General features: G+C 43.2%; 1 protein-coding gene across 3 annotated transcripts; it reads right to left on the reverse strand.

Annotated features, from left to right (window-relative positions):
• Positions 1-3,016: 3,016 nt before the first annotated feature.
• LOC117679399 (uncharacterized) lies at positions 3,017-7,130 on the reverse strand. 3 transcript variants are annotated; one of them, XM_087889007.1, is made up of 3 exons: positions 6,749-6,835; positions 6,461-6,528; positions 3,017-5,810 (listed from the first exon to the last, which is right to left on the reverse strand). In XM_087889007.1, exon 3 carries the CDS (start codon positions 5,659-5,661, stop codon positions 4,225-4,227), a length of 1,437 nt encoding a protein of 478 aa, XP_087745133.1. In that variant the 5' UTR covers positions 5,662-5,810; positions 6,461-6,528; positions 6,749-6,835; the 3' UTR covers positions 3,017-4,224. The 3 variants fall into 3 exon arrangements, with proteins under 3 accessions (XP_087745133.1, XP_087745134.1, XP_087745135.1); XM_087889008.1 differs by lacking the exons at positions 6,461-6,528; positions 6,749-6,835 and adding an exon at positions 7,057-7,130; XM_087889009.1 differs by lacking the exon at positions 6,461-6,528 and having other exon boundaries at positions 6,749-6,838.
• Between the last annotated feature and the right edge of the window lie 9,050 nt (positions 7,131-16,180).

Below are 16,180 nucleotides of genomic sequence, written 5' to 3' on the forward strand. Positions count from 1 at the left end.
ATGGGCCCAGAGTTCAAGACTATGAAGATCCATCTGATTCCTGAGCCTATATTTGGAGTGTTGGCTATTGCTGCCAGCTTGGTGTCATCTGCAAATCTGATGAGTTCTCCTTATATCCCATCTAATTGTTTATGAAGATGTTGAAATGCACTGGGCCTAAGACAGAACTGTGGGGAACTTCACTGCTTATTTTCCTCCAAATAGGTACAGCTCCACTAAGGACTGCATGTTGAGAGTGGTTTGTCTATCACTTATGAATCCATCTGGCATTGATGCTGTCTAACCTACATTTTTATAAGTTATCAAGCAGTAGGCTGTGGTCTAGTTTGTCAAATGCCTTACTGAAATCCAAGTATACTATATCCCCAGCATTTCGCTGGTCCACTAATTTAATGATTTTGTCAAAGAATGAAATAAGATTTACCTGCTTCCTAAGTGATTACAAGTCAATTACAGGTAGTAAGATTACCTTATGTCATGTGTTCAAACATTCCCCCTCCTCTTGCCTTAAAAATAGTAATCGGAAAAACTTAACATGGTCTCTAAAGCTGGATCACAAAGCTACTTTGGAGAGAGGGGTTACATTTGGCACTGAGACGACACCTGAGAGGAAGCAGCTTTGGATACTGTGGCATACATCTGGCTTTCTCTGCTTGCTGCCCATCAACTGTATTGGGAGAGATGTATTCCAGCCAAGATGGAAAGGCTGAGGTGCAAGTAGTTCATACTTGGGGTATATTTACAGAGCCAGGAAGAGAAGATAAAGGAGCTGTAGCTGTTTTTTTTTTTTAATTTTATTTTTATTGAAAAGTTTTATAAGAAATACAAACAATTTTCTCCCCCCCCCCCTTTCCCCTTCCCCACATAATAGAAATTGTACATTTTCTTATACATAAGACATCCTACATATACATGTTTCCCTTAAAGAAAGCATTAAAATAAGACATTTTAATTACATTCGGAGTTGCTCTTCTTCTCTTTTTTCCCTCATTCCACAACAAACCTTCTTCTCCTTTCTTTCCCTTCCCTCCCTCCTCTTCTCTCCTACTTTCTCCTGCCTCCTCTCCCACCTCATCCTACTTCCTTTACCTTTCCCCCATTTCTCTCTTCTTTTCCCCCCTCTCACCTTCACTCCTACTCCTGTCCCCTTCCCTTCCTCCTCTCCTTTCTTCCATTCCTCACCCTCCCTCTCCTCTTTCTACCCCCTCCTCCTCTCTCCTTTCTAACTTCTTTGCTGTGAAATATTTTCCTCCTTTAGTGTCTGAGCAACTCCTGTATTCTACTCATGGATATTTTCTTCTGCTAAAACATTTCACTATTCACCACTTTCCCCCCCCCATCCCTTATCCCACCCTCCCCCCTCACCCCCCCACCCCGACTTCCCAGAGCAAAAACAGGGTATAGCATCTAACAAACATATGCTAAAATAAACTAACAAATTATAGAGTTCAAAACTCCCACATGTTCTTTAACTCCCTTTGCTCCAATTCATCAACCTCCCTTTTATAAATTCTCAAAACCAATTAAATTAAATTCATTCTTCCTACTTATATAAAAAACAAACTTTTCTTGATGTATAATCCGATACTTTAGCAGTTTTACAAACAGTAAAAATCATGAATAAATTCCATTTCTATACCCTCGAACATCATTCTTTTTGAACATTACTCCCTAGTGAAATTCTGAGTTTAATGTTAATCCTCTTTTCTTCAAAGAGAAAGAAAAAAAAAAGAAATTTTTTTCATCTTAAAATCTTACACATTTTATCTCATATATCTTTTAAAATAATATAGTCTTATGTTAAACCTTTTAAAAATCTCTTAATACCTTTGAAACACTTATCTACCAAATATAAATTTCAAAATCTACAGGATGGCTTTCAAATTTTCAATTAACCGTCTTAATACCTCTAACTTTTTAGAGAGCAGCCCTTTACTATCCAAAACTAATTATCATTTTGCAATAAAATTCTGAATTTAACATTAATCCTCTTCGCTTCAAAGGGTTAGGCATCTTAAAAGCTTATACAATTTATCTCATATATCTTTTAAAGTAATATAACCTTATGTTAAACATTTTAAAAATCTCTTAATACCATTAAAACACATATTTGCCCGATGCCAATTTCAAAATCCACAGGAAGATATCTTTCTTAATCTTCTGTTCTTCTCTTCTTTCTATATTTTTTCCAATCCTTTTTTTTAATAAATTCTTTCAACAGTCCCCCCAATTTTATTTTTGAAACTTTTAAAATGGTGATTTGAGGTTGATGTTTCTGAAATACTCGCTCTCTTCTTGAGGTCGCGTTTTCTAACTTGAAGTCCCCAGTTCGTCTCTTCTTGCTTGTATAATCGTTCAGTCCATTTCTTTGTCCATATAACCAAAATTTGTTGCCATAAAGATTGTCAGCTTGCAATAAAGAAACTATTTGTTGCTTTTCTGTCATTTGAATGGAAACATCCACCAAAACCTTTGTTTCAGCTGTGCTAGCCTGTCTCTTAATCCTGTCCATCTCTTGATTTTCCAAAAACAAATTCCTCTGAATAATTTCCTGCTGTCCCTCTAACAACTGCTTATATTTTCCCAAGCTGTTTTTTTTGGAAAAGCCCTTTCAATTGTATCCAACAGGACAGAAGTAAAAGAGTCTAAAAGTTCTTGAAAAGCCTGAACAGTCATGGCTTGGAAATTTGCTGATTCACCAGCCCTATTGTCAGCCATATTTCAGCCACTTTGTATTCATCCAGCTATCAGGACAACAATTCAACTCTTTTCCACACAGTATAAAAACCAGATTTTAGTTAAAGTCAGTACCAAATTCTTTTCCTCAATACCAAATTCTTTCCCTGGCCGCTTCCACTTTAAAACTTTCTCTTAGGGTGTAATCCAGTAGCTGTATCACTGTTGCAAACGTTAACAAGCCTTAACAAGCACTTTCCCTGGTAGTTTCCTCCTCTCGCCCTCAGGCGCCATTTTCTGCATTTTAAAACGGAGTTAAAGTTTTACTTGCAAGTTTTCCTTTTTGTTTTCTCCTGATTTGCTCTGTCTGCGATCAAAGTAAAGATGTTAAAAGTCCCCCCATTGATTTTCAGCAGATTTTGGTCGCAGCTTCTAGTTCCGCTTTGGCGAAGTCGTCCCTGGTCCGGAGCAGCTTGACAGGCTTCAATAGGGTGCCCACACCCTTTGCGCCCCAGGATTTCTCCTAGCGCACTTGGGGGGCTCTACCTCCGCCTGTCGACTCTTCTCTCTCCCCTTTGCCCGGGGAGAGGGTTCCAAGCCTCCAGACAGCTGTTTTTCGGCTGTTCTGGGGCTTTTACGGAACCGGGGATCGGGCGCTCGTAAAAGAGCGTCTTCAAAGCTTGCGGACCCAACCGGAAGTCCCAGGAGCTGTAGCTGTTGAAGGTTGGCTTCAGCATGAACCTCTACTACTTAAAGGGAAAGACTGACTCTGGCCCACCTTGCTAAGTAATATATTAAACTACAGCACCACTGAATTAAATTTGCAATGATTATATAAGTATGTACAATTGAATACTGTTACACTCATATCCCTTGCACAATCTGCAAGATGTAGACTCATTTGTAAGAAAAAGGTGATGAGGCAAAACACTTAATAATTTGTAATATAATTCAAATTACGCTATGAGGTAACACAGAACAGCAAAACTCCTAAACAAACCATAAGAATAAAGTAGGGGGTAAAATGTTCCTTTTATATAACAGCAATAAAACAATAGTAAAAACCCAAGTTAACTGTGGTTACTATTTACTGACTACTTATGGAAAGTATAGTAAAATGTTTCAGAAATTTATATACCTTGGAATATTTGAGTTGATGATACAGTCCTTGCTCAGGTTGACACATACTATTTGAGATGGCAATGAAGTGTAAATATCCAGAAACCTGCCTTTTTAGGTTTAGTTGCGTCAGTAATCAATAGTAGTTTCTTATATCTTGATAAACTTTAGAGCAATTCATCCACAGCTGAACTGATTTCCTGATTACTGAAACATATTAGCCATGCTGTCAATAAAACTCTTTCCATACTCCAAGAAGTTACATGGTTTTTCTCCTGTGTGAATTCTTTGACGTTGACAAAGGTGTCCACCCTGAGTAAAACTATTTCCACACTCCAGGCATTTATAGGGTTTTTCTCCTGTGTGAATTCTTTGATGTTGACGGAGGCTTCCACCCAGAGTAAAGCTCTTTCCACAGTCCAGGCATTTCTAAAGTTTGTCTCCAATGTGAATTTTTTGATGTTCATGGAGGTGTCCACCTTGAGTAAAACTCTTTCCACACTCCACGCATTTATAGGGTTTTTCTCCTGTGTGAATTCTTTGATGTTGACGGAGGCTTCCACCCAGAGTAAAGCTCTTTCCACAGTCCAGGCATTTGTAGGGTTTTTCTCCAGTGTGAATTCTTTGATGTTGACGGATATGAACACCCTGAGTAAAGCTTTTTCCACACTCCATACATTTATATGGTTTTTCTCCTGTGTGAATTCTTTGATGTTTACGGAGGTGTTCATCCCGAACAAAACTCTTCCCACACTCCAGGCATTTGTAGGGTTTTTCTCCAGTGTGAATTCTTTGATGTTGATGGAGGTATCTGCCCAGGGTAAAGCTATTTCCACACTCCAGGCATTTATAGGGTTTTTCTCCTGTGTGAATTCTTTGATGTTGACGGAGGTGTTCATCCCGAAGAAAGCTCTTTCCACACTCCAGGCATTTGTACGGTTTTTCTCCAATGTGAATTCTTTGATGTTGATGGAGGTGTCCGCCCAGGGTAAAGCTCTTTCCACACTCCAGGCATTTGTAAGGTTTTTCTCCAGTGTGAATTATTTGATGGAGATGGAGGTGTCTGCCCAGGGTAAAGCTCTTTCCACACTCCAGGCATTTATAGGGTTTTTCTCCAGTGTGAATTCTTTGATGTCGACGGAGTTGTTCACCCAGTGTAAAGCTCTTTCCACACTCCAGGCATTTATAGGGTTTTTCTCCAATGTGAATTCTTTGATGTCGACGGAGTTGCCAACCCAAAGTAAAGCTCTTTCCACACTCCAGGCATTTATATGGTTTTTCTCCTGTGTGAATTCTTTGATGTTCACGGAGGTGTCCACCCTGAGTAAAACTCTTTCCACAATCCAGGCATTTGTAGGGTTTTTCTCCTGTGTGAATTCTTTGATGATTATCAAGATGTCCCCTCACACTGAAGCTCTTTCCACATTCCTGGCACTGATATGGTTTTTCTCCTGTGTGAATTCTTTGATGTTGACGGAGGTGTCCACCCTGAGTAAAACTCTTTCCACAATCTAGGCATTTATAGGGTTTTTCTCCTGTGTGAATTCTTTGATGATTATCAAGATATCCCCTCATACAGAAGCTCTTTCCACATTCCTGGCACTGATATGGTTTTTCTGCTGAGTGGGTTCTCAGATGGTTTTGAAACTGCTGATCAGTTTTGAAGAGTTTTTCACATTCTGTGCATTCGTATTTCTTTTCCCGCTGGTGGGTTCTTCTTCTTTGGGGATTCCTGTGTTGTCTGTCTATACTGAAGGACTCTACATGCTCCGGAAGCATCTCGAGGGCGCCGCTTGTTCCCTCCTTCTCCCTGATTTTCACTCTCGGCATCCCCCTTTCACGTGGTCCTCTTTGGCTCCAGCCCATCCTGTTTGCAGTGGCTCTTCTGCAGCCACAGAACAGCCAATATTTTCTTCCCGCCTTCGCCTCCCCAGGGAAGCCGTGCCTGAGGTGGGCAGGGCTGCTTCTCTCCTCTCCACCGGTGCTTTCTTTTTCCGCCGGCGTCGTCCGTCCTCCTGAAAGGGCAAAGGAGGAGGAGAGGTGCGTCAGGGCTTTGCTCCTTTCCCACCGAGAAAAGTCCCAGGTCCGCCCGGGGAGGGAGACCTAAGCCACCACCTCTCACGGAAGTTTCACGCAGGCTGGAGGCAGGCAAATCCTTCTGCCCCGCATTTCAGGACAGGGCTCGGGTTCCACGTGAGCCTCTCTCCCTCCCTTCCTGCCCTAGAGTCTGCCAGGCAAGACCCTCCATCCAGATGCACACTTACGCGGTGCGATATCCTCCCAGTCACATCATCATTAAAATGTGGGCACTTGGCAACCGGCATGTATTACTTAGGGTGGCTGCAACGTCCCCGAATCAAGTGATCTCTCCTCTCAGAGCCTCTCAGCCAAGCAAAGTCCACCGTGCCTTTAAAACTTCCTTTTTTCAGCAAGCTGGGCTGGCCTAACACTTTTTAAAATGTTTTTAATTGTTTTGTCATTGTTTTTTAATTATGGGGCCATATATATATATCTTTTTAATTGTATTTTAATGTTTGTAGTTTGTTTTTACTTTGGCTGTACACTGCCCTGAGTCCTCAGGGAGAAGGGCGATATATAAATTTGATATAAAATAAATTAAAAATGGCATTTATTCATTATTTAGTTCTTTATTGCCATTACTTACAAACATTTCGCACCCAGATTCTTCGGATTTACCCTTTGTTGGAGTCAGAATATCTCTAAAGGGCATACCTTCAAAAAAGAGGAACATACATTTTAATAAGATGTATGGCAGTATAGGAATGACTTTTGGGTGAACAAGATGTATAATATTACGCTGCTTAGGGGCCTTTTCCTTAAGTATCAGGCAAGATTGGTCAGGCTGAGGTAAGATGTAATTGAAGGAAGAGAGAGAGCATCATAGCTATATAAACCCCTCAAGAAGGCTTTCCCTATTTATCTCATTACCCACATTTACTATTGATGTAAAGGTGGGCAAGGCTGCTCCTCTCCTCTCGGCCGGCGCTTTCTTCCTCAGCCGGGCTCGTCGGTCCTCCTGAAGGGGCGAAGGAGGAGGAGAGGCGCGTCAGGGCTTCGTTCTTTTCTCCCCCGCGAGGAGTCCCAAGCCCGCTCAGGGAGGAAGGCCGAAGCCGACTCCTCTAACGGGCCTCTCAGGCAGGCTGGAGGCGGGAAAATCTTTCAGGCGGGGCCTCGGGCTCTCCGTCAGCCTCCCTCCCTTCTTCCCTGCCCGGGAATTTTAAAGAGTCCCCTGCGCCCTACCTGCACCGTGTGTCTCTCAAGCCAGTCCTCGCACTTACGTGTCGGGATATCCTCCCAGTGACGTCATTAAAATCGGGCCACTTGGCAACTGGCATGTAGTATTTAGGATGGCAGTAACGCCCTGAGTCACGTGCTCTCCCCCCCTCAGAGCCCCTCAGCTAAGCAAAGTCCATAGGGAAAGCTAGATTCGCTTCACCGCTGAGTGATTCATTTAAAAACCGCAAGGATTTGCTTAAAAATAGAGATGTCTACGGAGACTCTCAGTCATCCAGTTGTCCCAAAGGTGCTTTTTTTCAAGAGGCAACTGGGCTTTCTGGTTTTTCTTTGAAGACGTTTCGCTTCTCATCCAAGAAGCTTCTTCAGCTCTGACTGGATGGTGGGGGATTTATAAATCCTTCCGTTCCCCCCTATAGCAAAACGTATATTCAAACAAAAAACAAAAAGTCCAGTTCCCTCTTGAAAAAGCACCTTTGAAACAACCATGACCACGAATTTATAAATCCTTTCATTTCCCACTATCCAGTCCAGAGCTGAAGAAGCTTCTTGGATGAGAAGCGAAATGTCTTCAAAGAAAAAACATAAAGTCTCTTGAAAAAAAGAACCTTTGGGTTAACAAAGGTTGAGAAATTGGTGTGACTCACTTAACAACTGCATTACATAGCAATGGAAACTCAGGCCCCAACTGTGTCATAAGTCAAGGACTTCCTGGATAGATAGATAGATAGATAGGTAGATAGATAGATAGGTAGATAGATGATAGATTGATTGATTGCCCCACAGATCGACCTTTGTTACACTGTTGGGATCGCCATCTTGACTTTTTTGACCACTCCATGTGCGAAACCTGCTGTTTTCTTCTTATTTTGCTTCAACCTGTGTCAGTGAATGTTTGCAACGATTTTTTAAATTTTATTTCTTTAGGTCTGAAGTTTGTCTTTAAATACAGGTAGTTCTCAATTTACAACCATAAAAATTCTGTTGCTAAACAAGACCGTTATTAAGTGAGCTTTGCCCCATTTTATGACATTTCCTGCCGTTGTTGTTAAGTGAATCATTGCAGTTAAGTTAACATGGTTGTTAAGTGAATCTGGCTTCTCCATTGACTTTGCTTGTCAGAAGGTCGCAAAGGGGGATCAGATGACCCCAGGACATTGCAACTGTCATAAATATGATTCAATTGCCAAGCATCCACGGGGATGCTGCAATGGCCATAACTGTGAAAAACAGACACAAGTCCCTTTTTTCAGTGCCCTTGTAACTTCAAATAGTCACTAAATGAATTGTTGTAACTCAAGGACTACCTATATCATACTTGCTCTATAGCTAAAGAGGCCATCAAAGCTTCAGATCTAGCATTTTAAGTGTCACACTGTCAAAAGTTTCCACTCCTCCCTTTCCCTCCTTTTCTCTCTTTCGTTTTGCTGCAAAGGGTAATTATGCCATTTATTCATCATTTAATTCTTTACTACATCTACTACTGATGTAAAAATTGGGTCTCCTAGCAATTCCAGTGTAAAAGAGGAAGTTGAAAAAATAATACCGTATTAGTATGAACAATAGTTGTAGTAATAGTAGTATTATTAAAAGTATAGTAATAGTAGTATTAGAGGGTACAGTTCTCAAACTCTGTATTGCTGCTAAAAAGCAGGGATTTGGGCCGGGGGTTAAAGCAAAATTTTTGGTCCATAGTGGTTAAGGCACCAGGTTAGAAAGTAAAGACTGTGAATTCCACCCCCACCCCAGGTATGAAAGTCTTTGGTGCTATACAGGAAGTCCTTGCTTCATGACTACTACTTCAGTGACAATGGCACTGAAGGAATGGTAGTTACAATTGATCTGCCAAGTTGTGGCCATCGCAATACCTCTGCAGCCACATAATTGTGCTTTGGAAGCTCAGTGATCGCTCCACACTTCTGACTGTCAATTTCAAGAAGTCATGTGATCATAATTTTCAGCTTGTTCACTCCAAATAAGCAAAATCAATGGGGAAGCCAGCAGGAAGTCTGACACAGTCACATTTGTGTTTCAGGCACTCAGCAACCGGCTCACAGTTCTGACCATTGCAGCATCCCATTGTCATGGGATTTTTTTTTTTTGCAAAGCCAATGGGGAACCCAGCAGGAAATTGGAAGTTATGGTCACATAAGGTCCTTTGTTAATAACCATGCAGTCCTCACTTAACAACAGGAACTGGGACTGCCATAATAGGCAATCCTAAGTGGCATACTCACATGATTTTCAATTTATGAGTGAGTTGCTTAACAATGGTTTCTGTTCCTAGTTAGCATCATTAAGTGAGGACCACATGTATTCTGTTGTGCTTCACAGTGGCCGGTATAATATATTTTAGATAGAGGTTACCTTTGGCTCTTGGGATAAGGAAATCTCCACAGACAGTTGGTGCTAACAACCTTGAATGTGAACATTACACTTGTTCTTTCCAAAACAAATTTTCTCTATAATATTTTCCAAAGTTTAAGGAAGCCCAAGAACCTGCAAAATATTCTTTTCTGTTACCAGATATTTAGGATTATTGAAAAAGAGAATTCACAGAAAAACCATTTATAGGTAGAGATCAATTGTCTGTAGCTAAATCTTCAAATTCCAAAGACTCCTCAGCTAAATTGTCTACAATCCACATAGGATTTTTGATCAACAGTAACAATCTTGCAGAGGTTCCATTTAAAATATCCTTTTCTTCTAAACTAGCAGCTTAAATGTGGATTTTTGGGGATAATTTTATAACCCTTCACACATCTTCCTATTTTTCCCTTTTTCTGTGGTAAAAAAACTTCCAGCTATTAGAGCAGTGTCTTTCAAACTCAGCAACTCTTATGATGTGTGGACTTCAATTCTCAAAATTCCCCAGTGAGTCATGCTGGTTGGGGAATTCTGGGAATTGAAGTCCAAGCATCTTAAGAGTTGCTGAGTTTGAAAAATACTGTGTAGACAGATGGTTATCAACCCACCACACTTATCATTTTGTCCTTACTCTTTAATATGTTTTCCATTTTCCACTCATTTTTGAAATATGGGACTTGAAAAAGTAGACACTATTCTAGAGGGTGATCACAGTAATTGGGGAGAAAAAACCCATGCCCCTAATGCAGACTTATTTTCAGATTATTTTTGGATCATCTCAAGCAGGGAATTTAATTTTTTCACAGCAGACATACACTGGCTCGGTACGTTTAATTCTTCCTCGAATGTTGGACAGCCTTTTTAATTCCTCTGTCAAATTGCTCCTCAAAAAAGGCCCGGTTTGCATTGTGTTCATGCAATACACAACTGGTAATGCACCACTGCAATCCATAGATGGCTCTGGATCCAGCAGATTCACCTCAATTTTATTTGGGGGGGGGAGTGGGAGTATATTCGTTTCTAATTTTGCTCCAGGAAATTGCTAATAAAGCTGTTGTTTTCTTTCTGAAACACATTTTGGTCCATATATTTATCCTGCCTCCTTTTTCCTGGCTATGGCTTCCTCCATAAAAATTCAGTTCTCTCTTTCTGTATTATTTGGAAAGTATTACTCTCCTTCATCAAACCAGCTGTCATTGCAAAATACTAGCATGCTCAAAGTGATGTGGAAAAGTAAAAAATGTGGTAGCCTAACTTTTTCACCTGCCTTAGATTTAAATTGAGGATTTCCAGTACTTATAAACCTTATCAGCTCTCTAAGATAAGTGAACCTTTTAAGAAGCCATCTTAAGTGTTCTTCATATTTACGCTTTCCCTTTAATAAAGCTTTCCAACCCTGAATGCAGATTACTCACAAGTTCTTCCTTGATCCATCTTAAATTTTATTTTTAGACATGTTTCCTTGGGAGATTTTCCCAGTTTATTTCTGGGTTGCAGGACCTAGTTTGATTTTGGTTTCTTTTTGTCTTGCTCCAATAAGCAATTCTCCGTTTGGATTCTTGAAGATCTTACACAGATCCTGTCCTGACTGGCTTCATTTATGAGTTATTAGCAAGAAGTTGGACTTTATTTTCAATTCCACCCCTTGGCCTCCATTCCACACGTTTTCAAAATAGCTCACAGGAACACCCTAAAATTTCTTTTTTCTTTTTACATCCCTTATTTGTTTAACTTTAGCACTTTTCTTTCATCCTCATCTAGTCAAAATCCAGTTTCTGAAGGAGGCCTTAGTTTCTATCATAGTTCCCTTGATGTGGCTTATTAACAAGCTAATAACATGTTCTTAATTGTATCTTTCCAATGGAATACAGCATATGCTTACTAAGACATGCTTTCCATTGGGCTCCTTACCTGTACGTTTGCTTTTTCTTGTCTCGATAAAACTTAACTTTTCTCACAATTAAATTTAATTTTGTTACATGGGCCCAGAATTCAAGACTATGAAGATCCATCTGGTTCCTGTGCCTATATTTGGGGTGTTGGCTATTGCTGCCAGCTTGGTGTCATCTGCAAAACTGATGTGTTCTCCTTATATCCCATCTAATTGTTTATGAAGATGTTGAAATGTACTGGGCCTAAGACAGAAGGTCTCTAAAGCTGGATCACAAAGCTATGTTGGAGAGAGGGGTTACATTTGGCACAGAGACGACACCTGAGAGGAAGCAGTTTTGGATACTGTGGCATACTGTACATCTGGCTTTCTCTGCTTGCTGCCCATCAGCTGTGGGAGATGTATTCCAGCCAAGATGGAAAGGCTGAGATGCAAGGAGTTCATACTTGGGGTATATTTACAGAGCCAGGAAGAGAAGATAAAGGGGCTGTTGCTGTTGAAGGTTGGCTTCAGCATGAACCTCTACTACTGAAAGGGAAAGACTGACCTTGGCCCACCTTGCTAAGTAATATATTAAACTACAGCACTACTGAATTAAATTTGCAATGGTTATATAAGAATGTACAATTGAATACTGTTGCACTCATATCCCTTGCACAATCTGCAAGATGTGGATTCATTTGTAAGAAAAAAGGTGATGAGGCAAAGCACTTAATAATTTGTAATATAATTCAAATTAAGCTATGAGGTAACACAGAACAGCAAAACTCCTAAACAAACCATAAGAATAAAGGAGAGAGTAAAATGGGCATTGGTCTTACCTTAAATGCAAGATTTCTTGAGTGGGGTGACATTGTCCAGATGACGGTTGTATCAGTCAGATCTGATGCTGGCTGAGTCATAATTTTTGACCACTCCCCTTGCTCCGCCCCTTTCATGCTCAGTTTTGACGAAGGAAGGCCACCAGAAGTATCTCCAACAGGAACCACCGTTATCAGGAGGAAGTAAATCGGTCCAACGGGACAACTGGAAAAAAACTACTGAACAAGAACAATAAACTGTACAGGCACTGAGACAGAGGGAGGGGCTGGACAATGTCACCCCACTCAAGAAATCTGGCATTTAAGGTAAGACCAATGCCCAATTTCCTTGATGAGGGTGTGACATTGTCCAGATGAGGGACATACCAAAGATTTGGCTGTCTCAAGGGCGGGATGTCGAAGGGCCTGGAGAGACCCTCGCACGATGCACCTGCTGCAAAACCCTCCTGCCAAAAGACGCTTCAGCAGAAGCAAAGGTATCTATCTTGTAATGACGAATAAATGGCGAAGGGTTAGACCAGGTGGCTGCCCTACATACCTCCTCAAGGGAGGCCTGAGTCGCCCAAGCTGCTGAGGTAGCAGCACTCCTAGTGGAGTGGGCAGTAATGCTATTGGGAACAGGAATCGCCTGGGCCTGATATGCCGAGGCGATGCAAGCCCTGATCCATCTACCAATTGTGGCAGAAGAGACTTTGAGCCCTAGGGAGCCTGGCAAAAAGGAAACAAACAAAGCCTCTGACTTCCTGAAGGGAGCAGTCCTTTTGATATAAATCTTTAGGGCCCTCCGTACATCTAAGGTATGCCACCTTCGTTCCAAGGCATGAGAGGGCCGGGGACAGAAATTGGGCAAAATAACCTCTTGGGCCCTGTGAAAGGGGGAATTAACCTTGGGAATAAAGGAAGGGTCCAATCTCAAAATAACTGTGTCCGGCCGGAAAACACAGAGATCCTCCCTAACTGAGAAGGCTGCCAGCTCCGAAATGCGACGGGCTGAAGTTATGGCTATAAGGAAAACCACCTTAAGGGTGAGAAAGCGAAGGTGAACCGTGCGGAGGGGTTCAAAGGGAGTCTCAGTTAAAGCGTTAAGGACCTTGGGCAAATCCCAAGTAGGGTATCTATGAATCGAGGAGGGCCGCAAGAGCCTGGCTCCTCGCAGGAACTTTTTTATCACAGGGTGCTGAGTGAGTGGTCGGCTGGATGGACTGGACAAGGCCGTAGACAGAGCCGCCACATGTCTCCGAAGGGTACTATGGGCCAGACCACGGTCAAACCCATCTCTGAGGAACTCCAAGATCTGGGCAGGTGAGGCTGAAACAGGATCTATCTGCCGGGAACGGCACCACCTATAAAAGGCGAGCCAGGAGATATTGTAGAGTCTGACTGTGGATTTACGTCTGCAGGCTTGAACAATGTGAATCACCCTATCTGAATAATTGTCCTGCCTTAGACGGGCCCCTTCAAGCGCCATGCAGTCAGTTGGAGCCACTGAGGGTCCGGATGAAGAAGGTTCCCCTGACGCAGTACAATCTCGTCTGGTGGAATCCTCCAAGGGTGAAATGTGGAGAGACTGACCAGGTCTGCGAACCACGGACGGCGTGGCCAGTGAGGAGCCACGTGGATAATTTCTGCTCTGTCGGCGATGACCTTCTGAATCAGGGCCGGAATCAGAGGCAGCGGCGGAAAGGCGTAGTGAAGACCCGGCGGCCAGGTGAGATGGAGAGCGTTGACCCCTTCCGCCCCTGGCGTCGGGAACCTCGAGAAGAAGCGAGGAAGCTGATTGTTCAGGTGTGTGGCAAAGAGATCTATGGCTGGGATGCCGAACCTGTTGCAAATCTGATGAAATATGTCGGGATGAATCTGCCACTCGCTGTTGTCCACCTCTGTCCTGCTCAGGAAATCCGCCTGTGTGTTTTCCGACCCCGCAATGTGGTCCGCTCTGATGGAGAGGAGGTGTTGTTCTGCCCACTTGCCCAGGCGAAATGACTCCTCCATGAGGCGCTTTGAGTGGGTGCCCCCTTGACGGTTGACATGTGCCTTCGCCGCCATATTGTCTGTCAACACCAGAACATGACGGTGTTGCACAAACCGGTGAAAGTGCGTGAGAGCGAGACGAATGGCCTTCAGCTCCAGCCAGTTGATAGGGTTGGCGAGGTCTGATGCAGACCAACGGCCCTGAGCCACGTGTGATGCAAGATGAGCCCCCCATCCGTGAAGGCTGGCATCTGTAGTGAGTACAAGTCGGTCGTGATTCATGAAGAGACACCCCTTGTCGAGAGAAGGTGATGTCCACCAACCTAGCGATCGCCTGACTGAGAGTGGAACTTTGACTGTTGACATGGTGTGAGCTTGGCGTTTCTTTTGAAAAGGAAGCAGGAACCACTGCAAGTGGCGAGCGTGAAGGTGAGCCCATGGGACGACCTGGACGCAGGAGACCATCTTGCCTAAGAGCTTGGATAGAGTGGCCAATGGAACTGATGGAGTTCTGCGAATGAGAGCTACTAGGTCCCTGATGTCTGACCGTCGTTCCAAGGTTAGGTAGACGGTCCCCTGGGCTGCATCTATGATGGCGCCAAGATGGGTGATCCTGGTGACTGGCACTAACTGACTTTTTTTGTAGTTGACCAAGAACCCATGGTCGTTCAGGGTTTGAATCGTGAGGTGTAGGTCGTGTAAGGCTTGCTCTTGAGAGTGAGCCTGAATCAGAATATCATCCAGGTAAGCCTGGATCCTTACCGGTTGTTGTCTCAGGTGAGCCGCCACCACCGCCAGGACCTTTGTGAAGACCCTTGGTGCAGATGCCAGTCCGAAGGGAAGAGCCCGGTATTGAAAATGCTTTCCTGCATAGCTGAATCGGAGATACTGTCGATGCTTTGGCAGGATGGGAATGTGAAGATAAGCCTCCATGAGGTCTATGGAAACTAGAAAATCGTTGGGACGAATCCTTTGAAGAATAGAGGTTAGTGAACACATTTTGAATCTGCGATACACTATGTATGAGTTGAGATTTTTTAAGTCCAGAATGGCTCTCCACCCCCCTGACCGCTTTGGAACTACGAACAGGATGGAATAATACCCCTGTTTCCATTGATCGTGGGGGACCTCCTCTATGGCGTGAATCTGTAGTAGGTGCTGAACTGCTTGGTTCATTAATTGACGTCTGGATTCGCTTTTGGAAGTTGGACATTGAAGAAAGCGGGTTGGAGGCCTGGAGAGAAATTCCAGGGGGAGGCCGAATTTCACAACTGAAAGAACCCAAAGGTCTGAAGATGACCTTTCCCACCTGTCCGCAAAGAGGGACAGGCGACCCCCTACTGGAGGATTTGGTAGTGAGTCACTTACGACTGCGGGACTGGCGGAAACCAGAACCCCGAAAGGACCGTTTGGGCTGGAATTGTCTGCTCCTGTCCCGAAAATATTGACGGTCCGAGGATCGATAGGATCCCTGAAGATATTCCTGCCTGGAGGGGCCTCCCTGGGGGTAGGAACGAAAGGAAGGCCTTCTGTAATATGGAGAGGGTCTTCCTTCAGCCCGTTTGTATGTTGAGGGCAAAATTTTTCGCTTATCCCGTGTCTCTACAAGAAGAGGGTCAAGTGATTCCCCAAATAGTTTGTTTGCAGAATATGGAGCTGCAGCCAAGTGCCATTTGGCCTTAAGGTCAGCAGGCCATTGGCGAAGCCAGAGCATCCTGCGGGCTGAAACTGTAGAGGCTAAGGCTCTGGATGCAAATTTGGCTGAATTCAAGGTTGCATCAGCCGAAAATTGAGTGGCAGCAATGATTTTATTAATATCCTGATGAAGGCGAACCTCACTGGGAGGTACCCTTGCCTGTAACTGTTGAAGCCAAAGGATGGTAGTTCTATTAAAAAATGAGGCTGATGAAGCTGATTGAATTGCCCATGCCGTGGCCTGATGGTTCTTTTTAAACAGAAATTCTAACTTTTTGTCTTCTGGCCTTAGACCTTCAGAAGTATCCCCAGTTACATATGAGGAAGAAGAGGAAAGGGCCGCTACAGGGCTGTCTACAGGTGGAACTTGCAAGAGTTGAGCAAA

This window comes from Pantherophis guttatus, chromosome 3 (assembly GCF_059756535.1).
Source record: "Pantherophis guttatus breed Tessera chromosome 3, ASM5975653v1, whole genome shotgun sequence".
Taxonomy (NCBI): Eukaryota; Metazoa; Chordata; class Lepidosauria; order Squamata; family Colubridae; genus Pantherophis; species Pantherophis guttatus.

Bases quoted from the DNA above. Each gene is read 5' to 3' on its own strand.
- LOC117679399 (XM_087889008.1), bottom strand. From the start codon at position 5,661: ATGGGCTGGAGCCAAAGAGGACCACGTGAAAGGGGGATGCCGAGAGTG.